General features: G+C 51.3%; 1 protein-coding gene across 4 annotated transcripts in view; it reads right to left on the bottom strand.

Annotated features, from left to right (window-relative positions):
- Positions 1-3,212: 3,212 nt before the first annotated feature.
- The window catches only part of FERMT2 (FERM domain containing kindlin 2), a 50,036-nt gene continuing 33,637 nt past the window's right edge, over positions 3,213-19,611 (bottom strand). The window contains exons 4-16 of one of the 4 annotated variants that reach the window (XM_086748330.1): positions 17,623-17,655; positions 16,936-17,161; positions 16,702-16,804; positions 16,278-16,385; positions 14,221-14,355; positions 12,214-12,263; positions 10,597-10,721; positions 9,522-9,628; positions 8,944-9,165; positions 7,197-7,217; positions 6,561-6,685; positions 5,700-5,841; positions 3,213-4,598 (exon numbers count right to left, since the gene is read on the bottom strand). In XM_086748330.1, the coding sequence (XP_086604456.1) occupies positions 4,425-4,598; positions 5,700-5,841; positions 6,561-6,685; positions 7,197-7,217; positions 8,944-9,165; positions 9,522-9,628; positions 10,597-10,721; positions 12,214-12,263; positions 14,221-14,355; positions 16,278-16,385; positions 16,702-16,804; positions 16,936-17,161; positions 17,623-17,655 (1,571 nt within the window). In that variant the 3' untranslated portion in view covers positions 3,213-4,424. The remainder of the gene's footprint in view (positions 4,599-5,699; positions 5,842-6,560; positions 6,686-7,196; positions 7,218-8,943; positions 9,166-9,521; positions 9,629-10,596; positions 10,722-12,213; positions 12,264-14,220; positions 14,356-16,277; positions 16,386-16,701; positions 16,805-16,935; positions 17,162-17,622; positions 17,656-19,611) is intronic. The other 3 variants (XM_086748331.1, XM_086748333.1, XM_086748334.1) reach the window with 3 other exon arrangements.

Here is a 19,611-nt window from a genome sequence, read left to right on the forward strand (position 1 = left end):
CATCGCTCTGCTGCTTACGGGAAAAGATGCGAGCGGGAAGGCAATTTTTTACTGTTTTTTTTTTTTAAATCTATAACACCCAGCCTGTATTTATAGATCTTTTATCTCTTTAGTGCCTCGGTGCCGTGAATAAAAGCACACAGTGCTTTTATGATACTTAAAGCAAACAAATAAAAACCCCCCCGCTGGTTCCCAGAAAGGGTTTGAGCCGAGCGAGCATGGCCACCGATCAGTCTGAATTTAATTAGGCCGACGAAACCGCTCCTGCCGCCCGAGTTGCCGCCGCCGCCGAGGCCTTTGGCTCTTCACCATCCTCTCCGGCGTCGCGGGCGGGGGTTGGTGACACCCCTGGGAACACGCCCGGGAAAGCGAGGGTTTCTCGGCAGCCGGACCGAAGCGGGCGGCTCACGTCCTCGTGCGGTTTGGTCTCCGGGCTGGATCCCGGCTGGCGCTGGCGACGCCTGGCCTGGGGTTCCAGCGTCCCCGCTCAGCGCTGGGTGAATCCCGGCTGGTCCCGCGGGGTTGCGCAGGGCCCCTCTGCTCCGGCCCGCACGGGGCAGGTCAGGATGAAGGGTGCTGCTGGTCCCGGGCTCGCTGGGCTCCCTGCTCCCATCCTTGGCCAAGCGAGGGGCTGGGAGGGGCCTGACAAGGCAAGGGATGCACCCCCATCCCCTCTTCTTCCCCCCTGGCTGCACGGCCCTGTTTGGAGATTTTTCTTTTTTCCCTTTGTTTTAAAACCTCCCTGGGCCTGTGAATCTCTCCCCCGTACAAAATTCTGCCACTCCTGCTTTCAGACCGCTGTGTGACCGGCCCATCTGCGTCGCATTAACTAGCTCGGGGCTTACAACCCCGTACGAATCCCAGCCGGCCCCCGGGCCCAACACCGGCCTCAGGCAGGCGTGCGAATCCCCTGCGTGCATGAAGCGGAGTGGGTTGGGGTTTTGTTTTTTTTTTGTCTCCACCCTGGCAGCCGGTTTGCATCAGAACCTGTCAGTGCAGTGATTTATTTTTTTCCTTTCCTCCCCCAGGTTCCTCCAGCAGGGTCAGCAGAGGAGGAGCAGCCATCCCTCGGCCCTGCCTGCCGTTGTAGGGCTGGACTGATCCTCTCCTGAGGCACTGTTTTAGTTAAACTGGGGTTTAAGCCGCCCTGTTGGCTCTGAACCGCCCTCCTCATCAAGTGCTTATCAAAATACTTGGCCATATATTTTTTTTTTTTCCTCCCAGGGCAGCCACCCGTTTCTGGACGCCAGACGGTTACTGCTCTTCCTCGCCGAGGCTGAGTCACCCCAGCGGGCTGCGGCCGCCCACGGGCTGCTTTCTCTTTGGTTTTGGTTTTGTTTTTAGTTTGGTTTACTTCTGTATTTACCCAAAAGTGCCAACCACGGCCAGATTTCACTGCATCAGCACAAAAACCTCCGCATCTCCCTTCAGCGCTGGTGCTGTGGGAACTGGGATTTGCATTGCCTCGGCTTGCCAAGACCCTCCTCATCCTCCGTTGTCGGCTTTAATGCCCAAACACCCCCGAACCCGCCCAGATTTGCTGGAAACCCTCTGCACCCACCCCATCCTGGCTTCCCCCTTGACTCAGCATCACCCCCCAGTGATGTCTGGTGCCCACGGGATGAGCAGCGGAGCCAGCGCCTGCGCTCCTCCTCGCCCTCGGTGCCGCCTGTCCCTGGGGTGGCTCAGCCGTCCCCTCCCAGGGCTCCAGCTCTCACCACCTCCCTCCCCAAACCATCTTGCAACGCACTCCCTCCTCACCCCTGCGTCCCCCCTCGGCAGTTCCCATCCGTGCCGGCCCGCCCGGCGCTGGAGATCGGCTTCGTGCTCTGTTTTATCTGGTGTTTCTCCAGACTTTAGGTAAACCATAGATTTTTTAATTTTTTTTTTAATTTCCCCACCCTCTCCACTCCAACAGCTCATTTTCTTTTATTTTTTCATCCAAGGAGAAAGGAAAGACTTCCTAGAAAATTCATCAGCCTCCTTTGGGTACCCCAACACCCCTTGCGACCCCCTCGCTCCTTCCCAGCCTCCCGCACCGCTCCCCGCTTCCCACCCAGCTTCTCCCAGCTCCCGTCCTCGGGAGGGGACGAGGCTGCGCTCGGCAGCAGCCTCTGCCTTCCCATGCCCCTTCCCTGACCTCCTCTGCTTTTCTGCTCAGCGTTTCCTGCCTCACTGCCTCCCCCAGCTGCAAAATTGGGCCCCGGTTCGGCGTAGCAGAGCCCTGCAGAGATGGCTGGGGATGGACGGACGGACGGATGGACAGGACGCATCTTCTCCCCCCTTTCCTCTCCACGTCACACCTCCTACACTCAGGCTGTGAAAGAGGAAAGAAATATTTTTCAGTGAGCCATCCCCACCGCACGCCCAGCTTCCGTGCTGTTCCAGGCCAGGCACGTTTTTATTGCCGTGCCTCGCCCGTTCCCGCATCCAGCCAAAATCCCGGTGCCGCCTGCCAGGAACGTGCCCGCCGCTCCTCCGTTCGCGTGCCTCCCGGGGCCGCCTGGACTTGCCGGGGAGCTGGGAGCTGCCAGCACCCGAAAAACCAAGCCGGCGGCTTGGGCAGGGCTGGGAGCATCCCCAGCACCATCGAGCCACCCCTTCTTTTTTTTTTTTTGGGATGGAGCAAGGATGCAACCTGTCCAAGAGCAGACGGTGGAAAAAAATTAAGAGGATTGCCGCAGAAACGCAGCAGCGACGGGGAAACGTGTTATTTCCTCCAGGCACCCGCCTGCAAAGGAGCAAATTCAGCTCGTGCCCGGGGAAGATGCTGCAGGCGTTGCTGTCGCCTGTCCCTCTCAACCCAGGGGTGCAGGGGGGCAGCCCCCTCGTCCTGGCACCCCTTTCCCGTCCCTCCTCACTCTCCTCCGGTCCTGCTGCCGCTCGGGATAACCGGAGGCTGGGAGCTGGACCAGCTGTGGCCACGCAGTGTCCCTGACCGCTCCCTCGAGGTGTTTTTGGGCACGGAGCTCTTCTGGCAGGCAGCGCGTGGGTGAAAATACAACATTTTAAGCCCAGCTTACACACAGATCGATTTTCCTTCTTGCCACTGTAACCGAGCGCTGTGTGCTGGCGCTTTTTTTTTTTTTTTTCACCCCCAGTCATCAACAGCCTTCAACCGAGGCGACGGCACGGTACCGACCGCACGTGGTGTCCGGAGCAGCGTCCTTCCCCCCATCCCCCCCGCAAAAAGCAGGAGCGGCAGCTGAATGTTAAATAAAAGATTTGACTTTTATTTAAAATAAAATGCATTTGTACATAAGTCTTGAAACCACAGACCACAGGAACGCAACACTGGTTATTCCTCGGCGCTAGGCGGGGCGGGAGATCGCTCACCGTTAGCGTTGACGCCGCGTTGGCTTAACGAACGGGGAGGTCCCGGCCCCAGGAATCGGTTAGCGAGGGCGTTGTGGCGCAGCTCTGAAATCCCATTTAACTTAGATACAAATTCACTAGGCTGAAATTGGTTTTTTGGGGTTTTTTTTTTTTCGTGTGTTTCTTGGTTATTCCCCATCCTCCTCACAGGCATGCTATAGTTAATGCTGATACACCGGATCTATGCAATTATTCTAGCTGGCTTGTGAGACTAGTTTAAAAAAAAACTGTACAATTTTATAAAATTTGTGTTTTTTACATTAGTTACACAAAACCTATACTTCATAGACCTTTTACTTCATATTGTAATGAAAAAGTTTGCATATCATAGGCAGAACAGTGACTATGCTGGTGAATACTACAAGTGTCGTAATACAATACGGTGTAAAAATAAAATAAAATTTAAAAAAAAAAAGACAATATAAATGATTATCAAAAGGCAAGTTAACAAAGAAAACCGAGCTCTAACAGACTAACAGAAGATCATCTCCGAGGCCACGCGCAACTATATCTTCAAAAGTCATGTCAGGCACCCGTAGCAGCCCCGGCGCTTGTAGTGTGAAAGGAGAGATGGCAGCTCTACTTACGGGAAGGACGACTTCGAAACAGGTCAAATGTACAGAATAAAAAAAAAAAAAACACACAAAAAAAAAGAAAGAAAACACTCATGCATTAAACATGATAAATAGACTTCATATAGGTTAAGCCCTGGATGGCTTTACAAGAGGATGGCTTAGAGTTCTCGCAGAAAATCGGCTGGTTCAGGTCAGTCAACTCTTATCCTGATCTGCCCATCGGATTCTGTAGCGAAGGGCCGGCGGCGGGATCGCCCGGCCCGGGCACGGGCTGGTTATAGCAAATTAACAGAAGTGCTCATTAGTGCACACAGAGTAACTGGTCTGGTAATGCAAAAATTTTCATGATTAAAAAAAAAAAAAAAGATACATTTCAAGCTTACTTTATTAAGCAGCATATTTCAAAGAACAGCTTTTTAAAGTTAAATATTAATATGGCCATGGGGTTTCCTCTCGGCGTACAGTACGTGGCACTCACACCCAACCACTGGTCAGTTTGTAGAACATCTCTTCATCTAAACTCTCGTTCTGGTCTTTCGCTCGCGTCGACAAGAAGATGTAGCCGCCGATGAACTCGTGAACCACTTTGCAATCCACTTCCGTGCAAATGAAGGACACCCGAACGTCGTCCGCGAACTCCACCGTCACCTGGAGGGCAAAACACAGGGGTCAGCCCCACCGCCGCTCTTCCTCTCTCATCTTTCTTTTCTGTTACACCGCGCACCTTTTTCTGCTGCCCAAGCAAAAACCAGCGATGGGAATGATGATTTGGACTCCACGATCCTTACGGCTTCCTTCCAACTGGAGATATTTTATGATTCTCTGATGCAACCATCATTGCTCAAATTGAATTTTCTATTTATCTATTTATTTACCTACTGCCTGGAATTTCTTCCCAGTTTTCCCTGCGAGTGTATTCTGGTTTTACGTCAAAGTTTGGCTGCAGAAATGCTTTACGGGGGCTGGGGGAGCTCGTTTTGCAGTGACGGAGTAGCCCGTGCATTTATTGATGCCCATTATTTTTTTCGTTCCCCCCCCAGCAGTGACAGCTCTGCGGGAGGGAGCGGGATTCTCAGCGGAGTATCTGAGCTGGATAACCGGGATATTGGGTCAACTGGGTCAAAACAAAGACTCTGAGGCAGAGGGGAAGCTGAATCATTTCTCCAATAACTCTTAAGGAGCCACAAACCGCAGAACAGCCCTCACAATTTTCATCGGTGTTGTGCTGAAAAGAAGCATCCGAACGTAACGGGTGGGGAACAGCCCACCTCGCAGCCCAGGGAAGGGTCTGCCGTTGCTTTTCATTACTTACAGGAAAGTCAGAGCTGTACTGCCAATAAAGTGAATTTTAGGGTGGAGAAGGCCCAGTACGTTTCTGTTGCTGGTTCGGATCAAGCCCAAGCCTTGGGTCTGAAATTTGATTTTATTTTGCTGCCTTTCGAGGGTGTTCGGACCGGAGAAAATCGTTACGCGTTACGTGTGTAACCGGCTGTGTTAGAGATTTGGGTTCATTTTCTTACTTTTAAGGGTCACACTTGACTCCACCAGCAGTTAGGAGAACCTCTGCTAGATCTCCAAGGAGGGTGGAGAAGGGAGGAGGAGAAGCTGTATCACATTAACAGGGCCGGATGGGACAGGCTTTGGGCGACAGTGACGTGAAAACCTGACTTTTTCAAAGCCAACTTAAAAAAACCCTGAGAGCAGGGTCCGTCTCATGTAACGCGGCCGAGGTGTGAAACACCGGCTCACCATTTTAATCTCCCAGTTGACGTTCCACTGCTTCATGTTGCTGAACCGCCAGGTTTTGACGGCGTCGCCCGTGCTGGCGTCCATCCGTATCAGGCGGTTGTAGGCGATGCCGATCAGCTCCTCCTTCTTGCCCCCCTGGAACCTGCGACATGGCGAGGGATTCAGAAATTCACACCCACGATACGCGGCTGCGCGCGTTAAATTCAGCAGCTAACGGATAAAATCGGGTTTGTAAGTCGATGCAATTAACGCTTTCAACTTCAGTTCCAGTGCAATCTCCATCGCTAAGGACGCGCTGTGTATTTCATAGTATCATGGAATGGTTTGGGTTGGAAGGGATCTTCAAAGCCCACCCAGCCCAACCCCCCTGCAAGGAGCAGGGACATCTCCAACCAGATCAGGTTGCTCACAGCCCCGGCCAACCTGGCCTGGAATGTTTCCAGGGATGGGGCATCCGCCACCTCTCTGGGAAACCTGGGCCAGTGTTCCACCACCCTCAGTGTAAAAAATGTCTTCCTTAATGTCTCATCTGAACCTACCTCCCTCTATTTTAAACCCATGACCCCTCGTTCTGTCACACCAGGCCCTGCTGAAGAGTTTCTCCCCACCTTCCCTGCAGCCCCCTTTGGGCACTGGGAGCCGCTCTCAGCTCTCCCCGGAGCCTCCTCTTCTCCAGGCTGAGCAGCCCCAGCTCTCTCAGCCTGGCCTCACAGCAGAGCTGCTCCAGCCCTCTCAGCATCTGCGTGGCCTCCTCTGGACCCTCTCCAACAGCTCCACGGCCTTCTGATGGTGGGGGTATTTAACATATTCTACTTATTTATTCACAAAATTCCCCCTTTTCTGCCCAGCAGACCCACCGACCTTGCAATGAAATGCGTGATGCCGAACTCCGGCAGCGACTGCCAGGCTTGGATAAACCGCATCTTCGCCTCGATGAGACTCATCTGCGCCACGTTCTGGTGGGCTTCCAGGATGCGCGCCGTGATCTGCGGGCGGCGAGACACACCGGCTTTAGGCGAGGGGGCTCGTTAGCGGCACCGTGACTCCCACGCGAACGGGTAACGGCTCGGGAGGCGTTTGGGGAGGCAGCGCGTTCACGAACAACGCGGGCAATCGATAATTTCTACCCCGAGGCCTTAGTTCAGCTCAAAGCCTGCGACCACGGCTGATAAACGTGGAGCTGCTTGTGCTTCCTATCTCCAGACACGTAAAAGCAAATACAGATCTGAGCTGTCTGGAGGCAAAGAGCTGCTCAGGCTCGGTTCGTTTAAGACGCAGGATGTGAGCGAACGGCGAGGCGAGCTTCTGGTGTAGGGTTTCCAGTTTCGCAGCATAAATCACTGGGGACCATTATAAAAATCAAACGGGGCCCAGGTTTCTCAGGGAGGGTGTAGGTTTTGTTAGTCTTTTCATTGCTGCTCTCCACACCAAAGGGGTTCTAGACTATTTTAAGTTTTATCTTAAATTTATCTTAATTTTATTGTTGCTGTCACTTACCAAGTCTCTTACATAGCCTGGCTGTAGATGGCAAGGCGAAAACAAAAAAAAAAAAAAAAAAAAAAAAGAGAAAAGGAGGCAGAAAGAAAAAAAAGCAATCAGAAATATGGCAACAAAGCAAAGAAAAAAGTGTAAATTAACTGCAAACCAAAGTTCAAGCAAAAAAACCACGTGCACAATCTCTTAGGCAGAAAAGCAGCCAGAGTGAACGGAAGGACGGAGAGGGGACAAGCGAGCAGAGGTCTGCCCCTCGCGCCAGCCCTGCCTGAGCACCGCCGCGGTCCTGGCTGGCCGGCACCGCCTTGGGACGCTTTTGGTCCCGACGTAGCTTTGGCGAAGCAGCCGGCTCGGAGGAGAATTCGTGTCCTCACCACCCCAGCGGGTCCGGGGCCGGAGCGGGACCAAGCCCCTCCATAAATCCTCCGGCGAGGCCCGCTGCCAGTTCCCCTTTCGGCACCGTCTGTGGGCTGCATGGCCTCCTCCTCCTCCTCCTCACCCCACGCCGGGTGGCGGAGGGACCCTCGCAGCCGAATTCCTTGCATTCCCACAGCCTCCGGCCCTCCGTCCCTCCCAGCCGTGCCGCTGGGCCTAAAGGAAAAGCCTGAATCTGCCGTTTAGCCGGCGTCCGTAGGGGACCCGGCGTTTGCACGGAGGGCTCGTGCCCGTCCCCGTTCAACGGAGGCGACTTTTAACAACGATACCTGCACGGTAAGCGAATTCTGCGAGCTAATATTTTTCCAGGTGCCTCCATTTTACAGAGTTCAAGCCCAGGAGGTATTCCATACATTTAAACGATATATTTACGCAGCCTCTCCTCCATCCAAGTGGATATAAAGGCTTATTCAGAAGAATAATAAGGGCTATATAAAATGTAACTCCGCTGCCAGGAAATCATCGTGCTGTGCCAATAAAAAGTTATATTTTTCCTGCTTCTCTGACTTGCAGCCTTCTTCCAGGTTTGAAGGAATCGTCTCAAGCCGCAGCCAGCCTGAAAGCACACAGGCTGCGAAGCTACAGCCGAAACTTTAAGTCACTGAAAGGCCACGGAGCAATGCCTTCCTTATTTTGCCACCGTACTGACATAGGATGTCTCTCAGAAAGTCATGCGTTTATTTCCAGCGCAGAACAGCTCAGCCCTGTCATGCACGGATCGAATGCAGCGTGGAGTACAAGCACAAGTCACAGCAACTCAAAAATGAAGCGACGTTTTGAGGGCTGGCGTTTGGAAGTAGCGGAAAAGCAAAGAGAGAAAATACGCAAACCGCGTTACAGCCAAGTCTGGATAAAGCTCTGCAAGCAACTGCAACTCCGCTGATCCTGAGGATTTCTGCACGGACTCCGGGCAAGGGAAGGGGTTTTAATCCCAGCGCCGGGGACTGATTTAATCTCGTTGCTGGGAGAGATAGGGGCAGCTGACCTGTGCTCTGCTGCACTGCACCGTCGCTCGGTATCAGCAGGGGCAAAAACCATTCCCAAAAAGGACTTAAACTAAGTGTAAATAAATGTTAAGTGTATTTAAAATAAACGCTTCTCCGCTGCCGAGGCTGTGTACATGCACCATCGCGTTATGTGTGGTGTAATTAAGGTCACGGGTGCCATCCCGGGGTGCCGGATCGAAACCACACGTTTCAGTCTCATTTTAGTAACCGCGTGCATCCCGTTGAGTGACAACACCCAAAACCAGCGCGTGATCAGCCCGGTCCACACCAACACCAACACCGCGCCAGGAGGGTGGGCCAGCACGTACCTGCTTGTTCTTGTATTTTTTCAGGTAGCGAGGAGAAACCAGACACTCCGGATTAATGTCGGTGGTGATCTGTTCCGGGATCACCTGCGGGTCCGGGTTCAAATGCTGCATCTTCAGGAAGGAGAGGATGTTCTGCACTTCCATGCCGTAGGAGCTGTCGGCCATCGTCTTGCCCTTGGAGGCCAGGCGGCAGGCGGCCATCCAGCTGGCGTACTGCGTCTCCTGCGCCCCAAAACAGACATCCGTGCCCATCAGAGCGGTGAGGATGCCACTTTCCCCCCCTAAATAAAATTCCAAGGAGTTTTTCTTTCCCTTCCAGCCCCAGGATACTCAAGCATGCACAAAGACGGGCAGAAACCCAGCCAAGGTGTAGACTATAACCGTGCGACAAAGCCAAGGAAGAGCAGGGGCTGATCCTCTACTCCAAATCCACACGTGTGCTCCGAACATCGAGATCAGACAACTGTGAGCGCATTTTCTATTTTTTTTTCAATTAACGCCAGCTACACGGCGCATCCTAACATGAGCTGATGGCGGGCAAAGGGCGAAGAGACAGCCGGTCCCAGCGATGCACTTACGTTGTCACAGCGAAGCCAGATCTCATTCATTCCCTCCGCCACCGGAATCAGAAGTTTGATGTTAAACTTCTGACCGGAGATGTTCACATCAGGGGTAACTTCACATCCTGCAATGGGGGAGACGGTGTTTAACAGGAGTGTGAAGAAGTAAGCTTTAAAAAGAGGAAAAAAAAAAAAAAAGAGAAGAAAAAGCAAAGCACTCCAACTAAAGGGTGTCGACGGCTGGCAAACACCCTGTGTCCTGAAAATTTTCACGAAAGGGTAGGAAAAGGTGGCTGGACGGGTGCTGACTCTCACCCTGAAACCCCTATACATTATTTCGGTGCCGCTACAGTCAGCGGTGAGGTGCGAGCATCCCGCTTCCGGTGTCCGGAGAGAACTACAGGCAGTTTTACAAACACCGGGGGGTGATGAACCGAACCAGCCAAGTCAGCCCGGGCGCCGCTTCAACGCCGCCTCCGAGATTTTTTACAAATGCCGTCACAGCAGATCTGTCAAAAGCTCCCAAAAAGGTCCTGCGGGCCGGGCTTCGCTCTGACTGCAGCCTGCGGTCGCTTGGCATCACATCTGCTCCTGCCTCCACGGGGAAAAAAAAAAATGAGCTCGCTGGAGTTTGGTGGCTGCCGGAGCGGGAATGTTTAACTTGACATGAGAAAGGGCGGCAGCTGTAGGAATTTAAAAACTCGCAGCGAGCGCTTGAGCGAGGCTGCTCAGAACCAGCACCGGGGAGAGGAGGAAAAAAAAATTTAATGGCAGCGGAGGAAGAGAATGGTCTGTTCTCTCCGGCGCAGCGTGTGCTCAAAGTTATTCTCTGCTGTTGGAGTTAGTTCAATTCTTTTGGATAGCCGCCAAAAAAAAGGCGAACGGCAAGTTGTCTCCCCGTGTTACTGGAGAGCTTCCCCTTGGGGTCACAGGTACCACGTACTCACTTTCTAGAAGTCCAAGTATACGCCACGCTGTCAAACCCAGTCACCCCCAGTCCTTCAAATGTATTTACCCAACGGCCAAGGAGACAAATCAGTGGGAAAACAAGATTCAAGAGGAGCAGCCTGTTACTGGAATAAAACACTCTTACCTCTCAGGTTCATCTGGTGTGCAGGAGTCCCGTTGGATTCCTCTTTGCTTTTGTAGCAGGAGATGGAGGTATCTTTGAAGGTGCACCAATACGGCTTGTAGCCTTTCAACGTCAGCTTCTTGGGCCTGCCAGACAGGCGGAGGGACACTGCATTTGGTTTAAGCTCCTAAATCAAGCTGCTGCAGCGGGAAACTCATTTCACCCTTCAAAACTGGGCGTCAGCAGCCTGGGGTATGCCCACCCCCGGGGTGGTCCCTGCCTGGGAGGCTCCTGCCTTTGCTTTTCCTCCTCAATGAAGTGTGACAAGAGGCACGTCCAAAGCCAGGCCGGCTCCTAACATCACATTGTTGGGTTTCTGGCAGTAAAATACCACCTGGCCCTCATTTTTTTTAGGAGCAAATGGCAATTCTGTGCTTCCCCACCATGGCGGGACAGCCTCAAAACCCAGTCCCAGGGTTCAGAGCTCGCACCGGGCGAGGAACTGGCAGTTTCTCGCTGCTCCATCTCCTGTTCCACCAACTGGCGCTCCAATTTGCAAGCAATTAGCTCCCTGAGTTGTGCCTAATTTTATTGGCAAATAAGCACATCAAAGGAAAGAGCCAGTTTTTTGCCTGTTTATTTGTTCAAGGAGGGGAAAAAACACCCTGTCAGATGCAGGGCACAGGCTGCAGCCCTGAAACTTTGCCCCAGTTAAGACAGATTGCGAGCCCAGACGGACGCGGAGACTTTATTAATCTGCCTTTGGAGAGGGAGAAAGAGTTTTTCAGAGCAGAAGTGGCAGGTTCTGGCTCCAGAAGCAAACAATTAATAAAATAAAGGCTTGTTCCAGAGCTATTTCGCTGCCTACAGCTTTTCTTCTCTATCCTATAGCTATGCTGTGAAATCTCATCATTATTTCCAGAACGTTCACCATAACCCTCGCTGCAGCAGGCAATAAATTGCAAAAGACCATGGCGGCTGCCAAAATGTTACTCAAAGTCCAGACGCCGCTGTTCCCCGCTTCCACATACCGCCGTCCAAGTCAAAGCCAAATTAAAATAACCCTTAAATCCTGAGTGAGCTGGAAGAGGAGCGGAGTCAGCTTAACCTGCTCCTTTTGGCAAGGAGAAGGCAGACAGACCGGGATCCCGGCTGTTTAGAATTCATCCAGCCTCTTGCAAACCAGGAGAAGTATTTAAGCAAGGTTTCTGAGCTTCGCTCCTCATTTTAGGATGGTTTGGTTATCTCCTGGCATTAATGGTGTTCGAGAAATATCCCAGCACGCGCTGCTGGGTATGGGATGCAGCAAGCTCTCCCGGAGCGATGCGTACCTGCCAGGGCGGAATAGTGGGAAAACATCCCGTGTTTTATATTTAAGATGAACTTATCAAATGGGTTGGTTTGGAAGGGTGTGAAATACTTGGTGACTGCGCCACGTGCAGGAGAAAGAAGTAAAATGTTTGAATAGCAGGAAAGCGCAGATGGTCTCAGCTGTTCTGCGGCTTTTCACTAACGTAGCGGTGCGCAGCAAGATCTCAAGCCAGGAGATTTAAAAAAAAATGGATATTAGGTGGTAGGACCATTAATTATTCAGAGACATTACCAGTTTCGCAAGCACCTCTTCCCATCAGCACTTACTTGAAGACTTTAATGTAGTCGGCGAGCTCCGGGATGGAAGTGATGTCACCCTGAAAAGAAACGATGATCCCGTTCACCCGCCTGCTCGAGCGGAGCCGGGGCGGTGGCTCTGGGAGGGACGGGACGCCGCGCACGGGGAGGACGCTGGCGGCAGCTTCACCGCCCAGCGTCGGGAGCTCAGGGGTCAGGAAAACGCTCCTGAGAAAACCCCATCCGCTTCACGGGAGAAGCAAGCGGAGAAAAATCTATCGCACAGAAGTGCTGGTAGGGAACCAGAGGACAAGGTTTTATTTGTCTTTGAGGAATTCCTGCTGCTGCTGGAGCCAGTTCCCACCCGCCAGGTCACCGGCGGTCACATCGGCTCGTGTTCGCACGGGGATTTTTCTCCTCCCTTAGTTTTTCCTTATGCTCCAAACAAAAGGAAAAAGTGCTGCTCTGCACCTTCAGGGAGGACAATCTAGAAAGGTTTTTTTTTCCCTCCAGCTTTTTTAACATTGAATTTATCGTCACGTTTCGCACGTGTGAAATAGAGCGAGTGGCACTTTCAATTCCCACAAGCTGGAAGGAAAGGGTTTTGGAAGGACAGAAAAAGCAAAGATCGCTCCAACAGCTCCCAGTAGCAGGACAGTTTACTTTCTGTCTGCAATGTTTACAGATACCACGGGATAAAAAATGCAGAACCTAAACAAACAATTCAGTAATTGCCCATTATCCGTATCCAATTACTCGAATGCATCTGGAAATGGCTACCGCCAGCAACCCCCGCGGAAGGGGATGGGGTTTTTTGATGAATCACTGTCATCTTCACTCCCTATCTGGCAGGGACTGTTCCTTCGCACTGCGTTTCAAATCTGGTTTTGCAAAGAAATTATAAAAGATCTCTCGGCAATGAAAATTTGTCATTATTTCTGTGGCAACCGAGCAGCGCTGCAGCAACCGGTTAAAATTCCAAAGCTCTGCTGTTATTAATGATGGCCAAGCAGGCTAAGTATGGATGTTAACTTCAAAAAAGCCCTTCGTAAACGCTTAAAAAAAAATTATATGAAGTGCAAGACTGGAAAATGTCAAGGATTTCAGGGTTTGAAAGAACTTGAAACGAAACTCAGGGATGGTATAAATGTGCGAAGTGCCTGGAAAAGCTGCGCTGTGGCAAGTGTGACCGGATCGACTCCCTTTTCAGCAGCTTAGTTTTTGGGTTTTACATTTTTAAAGGTGGAAAAGCAGCATTAAACGAGTATATCAGAAAAAAAAAACCCATGAAACTCGCTGAAATACAGTCATAGCCCACTCCAGGTTGAAATCCAGTCGAATAAAAATAGGGTTTCATAAGCAGAAGTTATCTCTGAACATCACGGCAGCTGTTGAAGGTACTGTCAGACTTTGCCATGAATTAGGAACGGTGGAAGAGAAACCTCAGCGTGAAGAATTCAGTATTTTGGAAAGTTGGTAGTGAGAACAGAAACCAAATTAATTTTGGTGTCGTTTTCCGTGAATTCACCAGGAAGGTGCAAGAGGGGGTTTCAGTAAGATCCCAGCTCCTCCAAGATTTCTCCAACACTGTTTCATCTTACGGTCCCAGCGGGAAAAAAGCGATGTTGCACTTGACTTCTGCAGCAACACAGAGCTGGGCACGCGGGATGGGCTGAGCTCTCCCTGCTAAATTAACTGCAAGCTCCCAAAAACCAGAAGACAGAGGTTTTTATGCCACGGTCAGGCTCAGAGCAGAGCTCGGCGTTGGGCCCGCACCGGACGCTGCCCGGGGTCCCCTGCCACCAAAATTACCCCTCAGTATTTTAAAAAAATCTATTTTAACAAAATAGTCTGTGTTCTGCATTGCTCCACTGGGCTGTGGGCAACTTTCTCATTCTGTAAGAGCAGAAATTAAAAAAAAGGAGAAGGAAATAAAAAAGTTTGGATGCTTGGATAAATCCCCAGCTCGGGATGATTATTCCTGCCTCGCGTAGGTGAGGAGGGATGCGCAAGCCACCCTGCCGCTGTAATCCTTACCAGGATCGTCGACGTTTTGCCACCCTCCAAAGTAATTTCCAGATCCGAGAGCGCAGCATCCACCTCATCCACCTCCTTGTCGCTGTTGTTCAGGTGGTTTTCCGAGGACATGATGGACAGCTTGTTGATGTGATACTGAAAGGCAAGGGACAGCGTTTCACTGGGATGCCGGGTGACCTGCCGGGCGCCGCGGGTTCATCACGACACAGCCGCAACGTTTGGAGAGCGGTGCGGAAAATCGCAGCTCCCAGCAAGCGCTGAGACCTGAGCGCAGTTGAGTCAGGAATGACCGGCTCGGCTGTTTTCAGCCCAAGCAGTCAGTGGTATGAACCCTGAAGGACCGCTCTGGACCTCGCAGGGCAGAGCTACTCTTTTCAGAGCATCACAGGCTGGCTGAGGTTGGAAGGCACCACTGGAGGTCATCTGGTCCTGCCCCCTGCTCAAGCAGGGCCACCTACAGCTGTAGTCCATGACCACATCCAGAGGGCTTTTGAGTATCTCCAAGGATGGAGACTCCACAACCTCTTTGGGCAACCTGTGCCAGAGCTTGGTCACCCTCATGGTAAAATAACGTTTCCTGATGTTCAGAGGGAACCTCCTGTGTTTCAGTTTGTGCTCATTGCCCCTGGTCCTGTCACTGGGCACCACCGAGAAGAGCCTGGCTCCATCTCCTTGACACCTCCCACCAGCTATTTATACACAGCAGTAAAACCCTCCTGAACCTTCTCTTCTCCAGGCTGAACAGTCCCAGCTCCCTCAGCTTTTCCTCATAGGAGAGATGCTCCAGAACCTTCATTGGATTCTCTCCAGTCTGTCCATGTCTCTCTTGCACTGAGGAGCCCAGAATTGGACCCAGTACTCCAAGGTGTGGCCTCACCAGTGCTGAGCAGTAGGGAAGGATCATCTCCCTCGACCTGCTGGCCATGCTTTGCCCAATGCAGCCCAGGACACCATCCACTTTCTTTGCTCCATGCCCTTCTTTGCTGGCTGATGTTCAACTTGGTGTCCACCAGCACTCTCAGGTCTTTTTTTATGAAGCTGCTTCCCAGCTGGGTGGCCCCCAAAACATACTGGTCCATGGGGTTGCTCCTCCCCAGGGGCAGGACTTTGCACTTCACTTTGTTGAACTTCATGAGGTTCATGTTGGCCCATTTCTCCAGCCTGCTGACGTCCCTCTGGATGGCAGCACGACCCTCCGGCATATCAGCCGCACCTCCCAATTTGGGAGGATGCATTGCATCTGTTTTTACCCCAGAAAACCAAAATAGCAACCTGATCTGGTTGGAGATGTCCCTGCTCCTTGCAGGGGGGTTGGACTAGATGACCTTTGAAGGTCTTTTCCAACCCAAACCATTCTATGATTCTACGCTTCTAAACCAAAATGCCCATAAAACCCCACACTAAGGACCATGCCCAACCAACTCTGGATTGCTCAGAGAGGTAAACTGAGCCTTTATATTTATTTTCATTCTTTTTTTCCCTAGGAGGGGCCCTAGGAGCAAACAGCCCTGCTCTTGATGGGGCTATCTCTGCATCCTGCAGCGACGAGGCGCGCCAGACCACACGTAGTAAATGGCCCGCCATCCGTCTTACAGAAGTCAATAGTAGGTGCAGTATTTATGCCAAATCACGACGAGTATTTCATAAAACAGATAAATAAACAGTTCTGGGAAACCCACAGATTATCACCAGCTGTTTGGGGGGCAGCGTGCCAGAAGCGCACAGTTCAGTAACCCAGCGTACTTACTGGGGTTTTTTAGGAAGGGCAAAACGACAAGGAAAGATCGACATAAACACGTTCGGCCAAGTTCCTTTTCGTGAGAAGTCAGCAGCAGCAAATATTTAAATTACCTAATAAACACAAGTGAGGATGAGGAGAGGGGAAACAATCCAGCTCCTACCAACATGAGAAGTCCAAGCTCCCACCAAAGACAAGGTGAGGCTTGAAACACCAGTTACAGCAGATTCCCCTTATCGTGTTAATCAGCATTAATCAATAAAGAAGTCCACAAAGCTACAAAATCAAGCTTAACCCAAATTGTAAGGCCGTCTCCTACCTGCAGTGCCGCAAACATCATCATTTCTTCCTCCGTGCACTCGATCTCCTCCAGCAGAATGGCCCACTTGGACTGCTCGTACAGCTGGTTGATCCTGATGGCGTCGTACTACGGCACAGCGCAAAACCACGTTAAGGTTGCAAAACGTACGAGACCAGCTCGAGAACAAACCACTTTGTCTTTTATTTCAGTGCAATGCTTCACTCCGAGACTGAGAAGCCTCTGCCACCGCAGCAGCGTTGCGTAGAGCATCTCTGGCAATACCGAACCGGTACGTGGGAGCACGCAAAGCCAGGTTTGATGCCTCCAAGACCGATTTTCAAAGCGGTGGAGGATTTACCAACACAACAGCAGATTAGAGACAGAGGTATCCTTTGCTCAAAGCCTTCCCTGTATGATGCAACTGAAATAGACAGCTCTGTACCTTTGGATTCAGGTCAAAAAAGCTGTAGTACTTGAACCGGAGCAGCAAAGCTTCGTTTTCTTTCACCTCCTGCTCCATGAGAGATCGAGACGAATCCAGCCATCTGTAAATTGTCAACACAAAAAGCTCCGCTGAAGTCGCGATGACGCTTGCAAGAACACAATTTAAAACCCCATATTGAAAAAAAAAAAAAAAAAAAGAATAAAAGAGCAGAAAACCAAATCCTCAACTCACCCTTGGTTGATTTTGGCTTTATCGAGCAGCGCCTGCGGCTTGTACATTTTTGCTAAGGACTCCGGGGAGGTGACGGGCTGGCTCACGGCCAGGATGCCCGGGTTCCCCTCCGACAAGGCGCTGTCACCGAACCAGGCTGAAGTAGGTGACAGGGGACTGCCGTCGTGAGCGTCGTAGGTCGGCGTCATCGTTTTGCTATACAGTCCTGGGCTGGAATATATGTTTCCTACCGGTAAGAGGAATAAAAGCCGGGAGTTAGCTCACGGCCAAGCCCTGCCTGCTCCCAACCAAGCCAACTCCGATACAAACCCGAAGCCAGCGGATAAAAAACCTTCCCTTTTTTAACCTCTTTTTTTTTTTTCCGCAATGGGAAAACACTGCGCTGCTTGTTTTCCCATGAAAAGCTGCCCCGTTCTCTCTCTCCGCTCTTCTCCGAGAGCAAAACTGATGGAAAACTCATTCCAGCCCAAATCCATGGGAAAAGGCGCAGGTCTCCTACGCCGGGAAACTCCTGCCCCCTGCGTTTCCGTGGCACCTGGGACACGAACGGCCCCCGACTTACCAGCATTACCTGTTGCTTAAAGATTTTGGAAGTCAAAAGTTTTAGGAGGAGCAGGAAAATAAACTAAGGACGTAGTCAAAGAGACCAGAGGCAGAACACAAAAGTCCTACTGAGGTGGAGCTCACCTTTGACGGGGCCGATGTAAAGAATATCGGTGCCTATAGAGAGGGAAAGAAAGGAGGGAAGTGAGAAGGCGAGAGAAAGTCACTGGGAGAGTTGGAAAGGACAGAAGCTGAAAACAGGCATTTTTGGAAGAAGGCAGAACAGCACGGGTGAGGTTCAACCACCCAAATGGAGTGTTCGCAGCAGCGCCGGTGGGCTTGGCAGGCAAAGTGACCAAAGTGACTCCACGGTTATTTTATTCACGTGACGGGAAACAGCCGGGCGCGGAAACGCGGCATTTCACGGACGGAAAAGCTCGCTGAGACGGCCAAACAGATCTGGTATTAATATGCCGAGCAAGTGGTGCGATTTGGTGCAAAACTGATCCCAAAGCACACGTTACTCCCAGGCCTTTTGAAGCTTTCCGGCTCGTACGGACTCAAAGCACACAAAAAAAATTACAAACGTGAGGAGAAGAAAGCGGACCCAGCTTGGTATCTCGCCCCCCAAACCAGCTGAGAGCTAACCAGTCCCTACTCATCTCGCAGGAGCATAGATTTTTAGGTTAAGAATATAAAACGTGGATTTTTCAAAATCAGGGAGGTTCAACGACCATGTCCTAATGTCAGTAATTCCACTGCGTGTCTACACCAGGCAGTGAGCTCAGCACCAGTTGCTGGGTGTAAATCTGCGCGCCAGTATCAAGAAGGACCAACGCCCAACTTTTTTTTGGGAAAGAGTTGCATCCTTTTTAAATCACGAGCCTTAAATCATTAAGGGTGTTGAAGGGGCGTGTGGCAGGGTTGAGATGCCAGAATTAAGGTCTTCTGTGCCGTCTCCTGCTGCTGCCCTCGGGCCACCCTTCAGCTCCTCACTCCAAACAAACCCTCCTCCCTGAATGCCCAAGAAATGACAGAAAGCTGAGCTAAACATCTGGAACAGTCTAGAAAAACCTTTCCAAACTCTCATTTTTGGCGATGGGTATCTCAAGTAGCAGCACAAACGGTTCGGATCAGCAGCATCACACCAACGACAGCCAACATCGTGGTCAGGAAAATTAAACAATACAGAAACATGATTTTAAACTGCTGGATAGGATGGAAAATAGAAGCGAAAACTGTCCGTCGCCCTCAAATAAGAAAACCACCAGGATGCTTTTAATGCTCCTGCTCGTTTTGCTGGCATCGCGGTCTGGACTCATGTTTTGACAAAAAGCCTGGGGGACCAGTAAGCACTGTGGGAACCAGCCACCGAGAAAGAGCCAGCAAACTGGGTGGCAGCAAAAAACCTGCAGAAATGATGAAGGGATGGAGATATTCACCTTCAGGCTTCATGCTTGCAAGGAGAAGGCTGGGGGTGACTTGCCAGGGACTCGTACCGGACACTTATACTTTGGGAGCTGAACTTGATGATCTTTATGGTCCCTTCCAACTGGAGATAGTCTATGATTCTACGATCATCAAAGCAGTAGAAAGGTGCTCTCCTCATGGCCCACGGAGCAGACCAGCCCAACAAGAACCAGCAATAAACCACCATCACCATCCATAAACTGCATCCCGAAAGATGCTCTCGCCTCCTCCCCATCCGCTCTCGCAAGCGCGTCAGCCTCACCCTTCACGTGGCTCAAGCAGACAGGGCTGAGCATTAACCAACAAAAGAAAAACCCACTTCTTGCCCCAAATCAGGCAGGTTTTCCCATGGACATCCCTCTGTTCCAGTGTCTGCTCCAGAGGAGCAAAGCTTTCCCTTGGATGTTCTCCTCATCCCCTTCCAAACGTCTGAAACATCTCAGAAGAGGCTTCCCTTAAAAAATTTGCCCGAGGTAGGCAACGTCACGGAAAATTCCAGCTGAAATAGCTTGGCTAACTTATAAACAAGCGAATACAGGTCTGCTAACGGAAAGCGTTGGGCAACGCTGACGGTGGGTGTATTGACAGCTCTGCCTGCGGTGATTTAAACAGTTTCTCCGCCAGGTACGGGGCGCTCGGTGACAAAACACGCCCAGTAAATCC

The sequence above is a fragment of the Chlamydotis macqueenii genome, chromosome 5 (assembly GCF_036417535.1).
Source record: "Chlamydotis macqueenii isolate bChlMac1 chromosome 5, bChlMac1.mat, whole genome shotgun sequence".
NCBI classification, from domain to species: Eukaryota; Metazoa; Chordata; class Aves; order Otidiformes; family Otididae; genus Chlamydotis; species Chlamydotis macqueenii.